A 9,474-nucleotide genomic window follows, 5' to 3' on the forward strand; every position below is an offset into this window, starting at 1 on the left:
GTAAGCCTTACTGCCTCAGGGCAAATTCACCATTTCTGTGCATAACCTCAAATTGGTTGTTTTAAAAAAAACAGGTTTCGGAAAAACTACAGCATAACCTCTACCAAGCTTCAAGGGGTTGCTGGACCAAGTTGTTTTTCTAGAAGACAACTGTTTCTGCGCTGTTCAGCATAATGGTCTACATGCTTAAATTATTTACCACGCATCAACTCTATGCAAATTTATTCAAATTCATAATTGAATCTGTATACTAAGACTGCTGATTCCATGTCATAAAAACTCCTTCATGATCTCCAGGACACCTCACATTGCTTTACCTTATGCCACAAAACTGACGCCGAAGCGAAAGTGCTGAAACTGACCATTTAATGAAGTCAAAAAACCAAAGGTGGAAAGGAACGTGGACAGACCTGGAAGTCCATTTCTTGGCTTCAAGGTGTAAACCATCTAGTCTATCCTTACAGTTCTTAAAGAGATTCAATAATCTGTTTCAATAATTCAACCATACAGTTAGATGAGCCTTCCTTCACTGCAGTGGTTCAAATGGTATTTGGAAATGTCTGGAGATTTTATTGGCTGTCACACTGGAAGGAGGTGCTACTGGCATCTCCTTGATAAGAGGACAGGGATGCTGCTAAACATCCTACAATGTACAGGACAGTCCTCCACAACAGAGAATCATCCAACCCAGATGTCAGTACGTGCAGAAGTTGAGAAACCCTGCTTTAATGGAGGCTAAGTATTGTTTTCAGTAATGGAGTCCACAGCTTTCAGACACTCCATGATGGTGGTTTTTACAGCTCTAACTAGAAACTTGTAGCTTCAAAAATAGAGAGATGGACTACCACCCCAGGCCTCTAACCAAATGTTGTCACCATAGGTGACAGCATAGCTGATGATCAGCGCACAAACCATGAAGCCCTAGACACAGGGCGGCAGTTATCTGTGGTAAGGATGGTCAGGTGATGTCCCTCATCATCTGGAAACTCCCTTAGCTACCCATCGTCATGCAAGTTTGACGATTTTCCCCCAACCATCAACCTACTCCTCTTCCAATCCCCATTATGGAGTTTTCCAGTAGAAGTCCACTGTTTTGGTTTCTTTTCTGTATGGGTATTAAAAGTAACATGAAAAGCTACTCAGAAGACACGAAAATAGTAAATAACCTAAGGTGCTTTCCATCCTGGAAAGTCTGTGATTTAACAGGACTTAAAAAGGGTTTGTAAATCAGATTTGGAACTTGAAAAGAGACAGCCTGCTTAAAGAAACAGTCCCATGAATAAATAAACATCTAACGTAAAATAATCATCAAAAGAATGTGTGCAGATATATATACATAACTGCACAGCCACAGCTGAGAAGGGAAGAAAGGAAGCTGAAATTGTTACTTCTTATGAATGCACCAGCAAGAAAAATGCGTATTTAGATGCTAAAAAGCAGAATTTACATTTTTCACTGTAATCTCAAAAGATTACAGAACTTTAAAACTCACAATTTGAAAAAAAAAACTTTCAAACAAATCTTACTGAAAAGAAAACTCAGGCTTGGGAAACCTTACAGATCAATATGGACTTGATTGATAACTTACAGCCCATCCACTATTAAATAGCCATTAAACATAATATTGACTAGTTAGTGGCATGGATACATGCTCACCATATCATAAGGCAAGACGGGTTACAAACAATATATACACTATATTATCGATCCTGTATAAAATGTAAATATATATACGTGAATGAATTGTAAAATAAGGAAAGAAATACGTATATCCACACCAAGAGAGACAGGAAGATCTGCCAAATGTTAACAATGGTTATCTGAAGGGGGGAAGACTATGCCCAATTTCTCTTTCTTCTTTGTGCTTTTCTCTACTTTCCAATTTTCTACAGTGAGAATCTTTTGTTATGTTTTGTGCTTACAAAACTAATACATTCTTACAGATTTAAACTGTACTGTTTCAGGCCCTGTCCACAAAATAAGGAAAAAACAAACCTGAGCATACCAACCTTTCAATTAAAGAAACCACCTTCAGAATCAACAAAAGCATTTACTGAGCAGTATTATCATGTTCTGGCACTTTTCTAAGCACTTAAAATGTATTGACTTATTTCAATCAAACCAAAACAGATGTGTTGAGCTCTTTTTAGAGCCCTGGAATCACAGAAAATGTAAATGAGTTTTAGTTCCACTATGAATTTTGATTTGTTTCCATAGCTCGAAATGAGAAGGTTTAATAAAAATGACCTTTAAAGGTCATCTCAAGGCTAAACTAAGATTCTACATGTAAAAATTTGGCCAATAAGTGTTAGTCCGGAAGCCTCTAGAGTGATGGGGCAGCTTGGACCATCTCAAAAACACAGAACCCTACTAAAAAAGAACGTATGACTATATGTCTCAGTTCCTCCTTCTTAATATATGTAAATTTCCTATCATGTTTTTTTTTTTAAAAGGCCTACATTTTTCTGATACTTGGACACAACCGATCAAACCGAGGCGAAGTCTGTACCATTGTAAAAGAAATCATTGAAGGATTCCATTTGTTGTTAAAAGTTTCGGTCACTTTTAATAAACCTGGAGTAAACAAAAACTTAAAGAAATATTTTAGTCGACTTCTGGGGTAAAAATGATTGTTCTGGTGTCTGGTTAAAGGGATCTAAGGACCTACTGGGATTCAGCAAAAGACGTTCCACGTCTCAAACACACCCAAAATCTCAATACAACACTGAAAGAAAAGTGAGGGGCCAACACGAAATTTCTATTAGGGGAAATTTCAGCTGCGTAGTTCAGGAAATCAGGACTTCCCGGTTAACTGTGGGGTCGTTGCCGCAGCTCACAGCCCGACACAAGGCTACAAGACTGGAGGGTCGGTGGCTCACGCGTGGATCGAAGGAACCACGAAGGTCTGAGGAATAACACTGACCTGTTAGGTTTACTTCATGTCTCACTTGCCACCATCAAAAGAGGTTCATTGATAGCTTTATTAGCAAAATTAGTAACATAGAGTTGCAAGTCTGTAACACACACACGCGCACACACACACACCCGTGGGTCTGTGGGAACACTGAGGGAGACAATCTCCAGGTTAAAACCACACAAAAACTATTTGGGAAACACAAAGACGCAAGACAAAAAACAAATTAGGAGTGCAAATGTGCAAGACACACTCAGTAGGAACACAAAAGAGAAAAGCACAGCGTCCTGACAATTGGGACGGCGCCCGGCCCCACGTGGGGTCCCAGGTGGCCCCGCCGCCGTCCGCACCCGGCCAGTCTCTGCAGCCCGCACGCGTCCCCCGCGGGGCGCGCGGCTCTTCACAGCGACAAAGCGAATCCCGAACTTCGCCGCGGGGACCCCACGGCCGACAGGGAGTGGCCCTGCGCCGCCACCCACCCGCGGGACCACCGACCCGGAGGCCCGCGCCTCGTCCCGGGGTCCCCGGCGCGCCCGGGACCTCTGAGGGGGCGCGTCCGCCGGCCCGGACATCCCTACGGCGCCGGGTCCCCAGCGTATCGCCGCCGCCGTCGCCGCCGCGCTCCTCGCGGGGAGGGACCAGCATCCCGGCGCCAGCTCAGAGGCCGCCCACCCGCGCCGCTCCTTACCCGCGCCCGCCGCGCCCGCGCCTCAGAGCGCCGAGGGCCGCCGCCGCCGCCACTGCTGTTCCGCCGGCCCCGGCGCCCGCGGCAGTGCCGCCGCCATCTTGGCTCCAGTCGGAAGTGACGTCGGGCGGCGCGGCAGTGGCCTGCGGGGCTGCGGGGCTGCGGGGCTCCGGGACCCCCGGCCTCGCCACGACCCCCGGAGCCCCGCCCTTGACCCTGCGCCTTCGCCCAACGGCCACCAGCCGGCCGCCGCCCCTCGTAGGTCACCGCGGATCCCATGGCGGCGCCTCGGGAAGGATCCCCGGCGGCTGGCGTCGCGGCAGATCCGACCGCACCCTAGGGCTAGGATCCTGCGTGGTTCAAAGGTTCTCAAAGAATCAAAAACACTGGAGGAGGTGTTGGGGGGGCACGTCTGTCATTGAAGGGCATTAAGTATCTGACAAGTACATAAACGTAGACCTTATGCTTCGCTGGTGTCAGAAGGACCAGTACACCCTCGCCCAAAATGTTCAACTCCAGGCAGGCAGACGCAGCTGCTGGGTTTATTTGCTGCCCTGGTACCCAGGAGGAGTGACCGACGCTTCCCTGTGCCCGCGCTGTTCCAGTGCAGCGCCTCTGACAGCGTGGTAGTAGCCCTGCCCTTAAGGAGTTTACTGTTCCCAAGCAGGCAAACAAATGGACTGCAGAGACGACTACTCATAGATGCTCTGATGAAGATGAACTGGGTGGAACTGGAGATGGCTCTTCGACATCCAAGGATGGAGGCCTAGCACGTGGTTGAAAATGAGTTGAGTCAGGGAGAAGCACAGCCTGGAGATGAGCTGGAAAGTTGGGAGTTGTCGTTATAGATGGTGCCTGGAGCCTTGAGCACTTCAAGATAAAGTAATCCTCTGAGAATGAAGTCAGGAAGAAAACGAATGTGATGGCAACTTTGGCCCTCTGCAGAAAGCACCCAATCCAAAGACAGGATATTAAAGGCAGATGTGCTTCCAAAAATTATGAACGATCATTTATGTAATGGGTTTAATCTTAAGAAAATGTGTTGGCCAGGCGCGGTGGCTCACACCTATAATCCCAACACTTTGGGAGGCCGAGGCGGGTGGATCACGAGGTCAGGAGTTCGAGACCAGCCTGGCTAACACGGTGAAACCCCGTCTCTACTAAAAATACAAAAAATTAGCCAGGCGAGGTGGTGGGCGCCTGTAGTCCCAGCTACACGGGAAGGTGAGGCAGGAGAATGGCATGAACCCGGGAGGCGGAGCTTGCAGTGAGCCCAGATAGGGCCACTGCACTCCAACCTGGGCCACAGAGACAGACTCTGTCTCAAAAAAAAAAGAAGAAGAAGAAAACGTGTTGTATCAACATATATAATGTTATCTTATTGTAAAAGAATGAAGCTATCGCTGATGATCTAGTCAGTTATAGTAAACAAATGAAGATCACCTCGTCAGAGTAAATTTTATTAAGGCCTTGAGAAGTGACAGAGCATAAGAAAATAAGGAAAAAAAGGAGATCAAAGCTCAAGGTTTTGCTTATTTCCTCCGCTATTCAAGGAAAAGAGATCCTAGATCTGGGAGATAACCACATGCATATCATCAAAGTAGTATTCTTTGTTGTGGAGCAAAGTCATCAGACTTCTGCACCCCTTACCTAGATTAATACCTTCCAACTGGATCCATGCATCAAAATTATCTGGGGTATCTATGAAGAAAATAGGGAGACGCCACTGTTCCATCCACCATCAAAACACTGACATAGAAATCAACATTTTAAGAGAAAAGCTATGGGCTACCTGGCACTCAATAGAAGGCAAAAGGAAAATAAAGGATGTTAAATCCAAAGTGGCATGGTGAACCAGAATGTATACTAGATGGTTGGTTAAGAGAGTAGCCATTGTCTTTCCGGTCATTAATTCGTTAATCCAAAGTGACTGGCTATGTTAGTTTCTTGTGGCTGCTGTAACAAATTATCCCAAACCTGACAGCTTAAAACAACAAAAGTTTATTCTCTCACAACTCTAGAGGCTAGTAGTCCAAAATCAGTATCACTAGGCCAAAATTAAGGCGGCAGCAGGGCCAGGCTCTCTCTGGAGTCTCTAGCAGAGAATTGCTCCTTCCCTTTTCCAGCTTCTGGTGGCTGCCAGCATGCCTTGGCTTGTGACTGCATCACTCTATCTTCAAAGCCAGTATCTTCAAATCTCCGTCTGCATCTTCATATCATCTTCTCTGTATGTGGTCAAATTCCCTCTGCCTCCCTCTTACAATGATACATGTGATTGCATTTAGGACCCACCGGATAACCTGGCCATCTCAAGATCCTTCACTTAATCACATCTGCAAGACTACACATGAAGTAGCATTTGCAGATTCTGGACGTTAGGGATGTGGACTTAGCTATGGGGTCATTATTTAGCCTACCACACTGGATGTCTCCTCAGCGTTTCTGAGGTCACCCCACTGTTAATCTGCAGTTGTGTGTTTTTTATCTGTGTATTTCTTGAACATATGTCTATTTGTCAACCTGTGCTATTTCTCAGGGTAAATAATTTGTTTAATCCAAAAAAGATCAGAGCCATCAAGAATACAGTAGTTTAATGAGCACTTATTATCCATGTGATATGTTAAATATCACTCTTTTGCCTCTTTGAAAAGGTGAAATGTATTGTTTAGCCTACCACACTGAGTGTCTCCTCAGCGTTTCTGAGATCCCCCCACCCTTAATCAGCCATTGTGTGGTTTTTGTCTGTGTATTTCTTGAACATATGTCTGTTTTTCAAGCGCCTGTGCTATTTCTCAGGGTAAATAATTATGTATAATTTATGTAATCCAAAAAAGATGAGAGCTATCAAGAATACAATTTAATGAGCACTTACTATCCATGTGATATGTTAAATATCAATCTTTTGCCCCTTTGAAAAGGTGAAATGTATTGCAGGCCGTTTCTGTATGGGGATGGAAGTATAAAAATATACTCTTTGTCCAAATTGACAACATGAATGAAACTCCACTCTACCCCCGTACACCTGATACCAGTTCTGACCGGTTTTGTACCTTGCCGCGGCAGTACCGTGATGGAAGACGTGATGGAAGACAGCATCCCACTACCCATAAGGGTGTCTGGCACACGATAAGTGCTAAATAGATATTTTTAACTGGGAAAAAGTCTTCTCCATGGCCCTCTCAATGTGGAGGTATTACAGCAAATATGTTGTAGACCACAGCTTGTGATGTAAATGACCGCATATTATTCACATTGTTATAATAGAAACCACAGCACTCCTGCCCTGCATAGCAGCTGGAATACCTGTAGCACAGCCTCCAAAACGATTACAGATCTTACAGCTGAGATCTAAGAGTTTATAATACATTGCCAATGAGAATGTAAGTGGACTTCAAATTCCCCAAATGATAACAATACTTATTCTCTGCTGGGCTCTGTTCTAGGTATTTAACATGCACTCTCTCACTCATCCTCAACCTGTGTGATAAGCACTATCCTCATTTACAGTTGAGGATTCTGAAGCTAGGAAGGATTCAAGAACCTGCCTTGGCTGGGCACAGTGGCTCATGCCTATAATCCCAGCACTTTGGGAGGCCAAGGTGGGTGGATCACTTGAGGTCAGGAGTTGGAGACCAGCCTGGCCAACATGGTGAAACCCTGTCTCTACTAAAAATACAAAAAATTAGCCGGGTGTGGTGGTGCACACCTGTAATCCCAGTTACTCACGAGGCTGAGACAGGAGAATTGCTGGACCACGGGAGGTGGAGGTTGCAGTGAGCTGAGATTGTGCCATTGCACTCCAGCCTGGGTGACAGAGCGAGGCTTTGTCTCAAAAAGGACTTGCCTCATTAGTAATACAAACAAGCTAATAAGGTAGTTTGGCAGGACACACAGCCATCTCCCTTTCAGCTTAGGAAGGCCGTCGTAAGAATAGGACTAGCTCTGCAAGGCAAGAGAAGGACAATTTAAGATGGAAAAAAAAATAATAGAACCAGGTTTTGAACCTAGACCATTTAGCTCCCTAATAAGCAACCTCCCCACCCCCAGAGCATACATGCACACAGACATGCAGACACACATGCCTGAGCGCTAGACCAGGAAATGGTACACACACCCAGGCTACTACATGTGCCTAACTAGTCATTCCTCCACTGACATACTCGGGGTAGGGGCTGGGAAGAATTTTTTTTACAATGTTTTTAATTCATTGCCAGAATTATTAGAAAACATTGGATGCATAAAACCGCCATTCTAAATCCTGTCCCTGGACTGTCAGGCAAGAACAGCTATTAAAAGATCATAGACATGGGCAGAGGAAGAGAATCTAGTGCAGCTGAATCAAATGAACTCACCTTTTGTTCAGATAACGCTTACCTTTAACAAAAAAAAAAAAAAAAGTCCCTTTTCTTGTGACTGCAAATCGTGTTCCATGAGATCCAGCGTCTCTTCTCTGTTACATCACCTCACTCTCCCCACCCGCCATCCCTCTGCCACGTCATTTACCTGAGCAAGGAATGACAGCCAAGCAAGCACGCCAGCAACCAAAAGATCTGAAGCTTGCATGCTTCACGCATGAAGTCCAGACATAGCAACTCTGGAGGCTAAAGATACATCTTATCGCGTCATAGGCACTTTTGGCTGTGTAGTTTCTGTGAGAAAAACCCCACAGCCTCAAACATATAGGCAGATCTTGGCAGTGGTGAAATGTAGTTATGTGAGAAAGGGAAAGGGGGTGACCTTTACTGAGCCCCGAGTCTGAGTCGGCACTTTATACTATGTTGTCTTTTCATCCTCTCGACAGCGACAACAGCTGCTAATTTTGCAGATGAAGAAACTGAAGCTCAGATTGTTGAGAGACATAGCTGGCCGGTATGAGAGGCAGGATTCAAGGACTTATCTGATGTCAAAGTCCATGATGAGTCACTGTTCATTCTGCTTCCGGTCATCAAGATGCTCTTAGGCACTAGAGGCAAAGATGCCCCCCTGTCCTCCCAAGAACTTAGGATCCAGTGGAGGAGACAGGACTTAAAAAGCATGCTAGCCCTAGTGTGAAGCGGGAACCACATTCCTGTGCTCCCAGCGTGCTCCGTGATGGCTCGCTCCCCACATCTTTTTCCTTTTCAGTATTACTCTTAAGAAAAAAAAAAAAAAAAAGGCCAGGCACGGTGGCTCACGCCTGTAATCTCAGCACTTTGGGAGGTCAAGGCAGGAGGATCATGAGGTCAGGAGATAGAGACCATCCTGGCTAATACAGTGAAAACCCATCTCTACTAAAAAATACAAAAAAATTAGCCAGACGTGGTGGCGAGCGCCTGTAGTCCCAGCTACTCGGGAGGCTGAGGCAGGAGAATGGCATGAACCCAGGAGGTGGAGCTTGCAGTGAGCTGAGATCACGCCACTGCACTCCAGCCTGGGCGACAGAGTGAGACTCCGTCTCAAAAAAAAGAAAAAGAAAAAAAGAAAGAAAGAAAAGAAAACTGACTCGAAGATGTTAACATTTATTTTTTTCTCTTTTTTGAGACAGAGTCTCATTCTGTCATTCTGTCACACATGCTGGAGTGTAGGAGTGCAGTAGTGCAATCACAACTCACTGCAGCCTTGACCTCGTAGGCTCAAGCAGTCCTCCTGCCTACAGAGTAGCTGGGACCACAGGCACGTGCCACGATGCCCGGCTAATTTTTGAATTTTTAGTAGAGATGAGTTTTTGCCATGTTGCCCAAGCTGGTCTCAAACTCCTGGGCTCAAGTGATCTGCCTGCCTCGGCCTCCCGAAGTGCTGGAATTACAGGCATGAGCCACCACACTTGGCCTATGATGCTAAAATTTCTGACCAATTCAAATATGTGACTCTAGAGATAACTTCATTCTGCAAAAAA

General features: G+C 45.5%; 1 protein-coding gene, 1 long non-coding RNA gene and 1 other non-coding gene across 5 annotated transcripts in view; 2 read left to right on the forward strand and 1 right to left on the reverse strand.

Annotated features, from left to right (window-relative positions):
• LOC105473203 (PR/SET domain 2) overlaps nt 1–3,878 on the reverse strand; it is a 128,944-nt gene extending 125,066 nt beyond the window's left edge. For 2 of the 3 annotated variants that reach the window (XM_071100430.1, XM_071100416.1), the window contains exon 1: nt 3,603–3,718. Coding sequence is in view for 1 of the 3 variants with exons in the window: in XM_071100424.1 (XP_070956525.1) it covers nt 3,603–3,878 (276 nt within the window). In the remaining 2 variants the exon portion in view is untranslated. Of the gene's footprint in view, nt 1–3,602 lie in introns of all 3 variants that reach the window. The other variant, XM_071100424.1, reaches the window with a different exon arrangement.
• On the forward strand, nt 3,833–6,187 carry LOC139364338 (uncharacterized). Its single transcript, XR_011626002.1, has 2 exons — nt 3,833–3,964; nt 4,267–6,187. It is a non-coding gene; the product is annotated as an uncharacterized lncRNA (long non-coding RNA).
• Nucleotides 6,188–7,418: 1,231 nt separating this feature from the next.
• Nucleotides 7,419–7,564, forward strand: LOC112425130 (small Cajal body-specific RNA 11). Its single transcript, XR_003016144.2, has one exon. It is a non-coding gene; the product is annotated as a small Cajal body-specific RNA 11 (non-coding RNA).
• Nucleotides 7,565–9,474: the final 1,910 nt, after the last annotated feature.

Source organism: Macaca nemestrina, chromosome 1 (genome assembly GCF_043159975.1).
Source record: "Macaca nemestrina isolate mMacNem1 chromosome 1, mMacNem.hap1, whole genome shotgun sequence".
Lineage (NCBI taxonomy): Eukaryota > Metazoa > Chordata > Mammalia > Primates > Cercopithecidae > Macaca > Macaca nemestrina.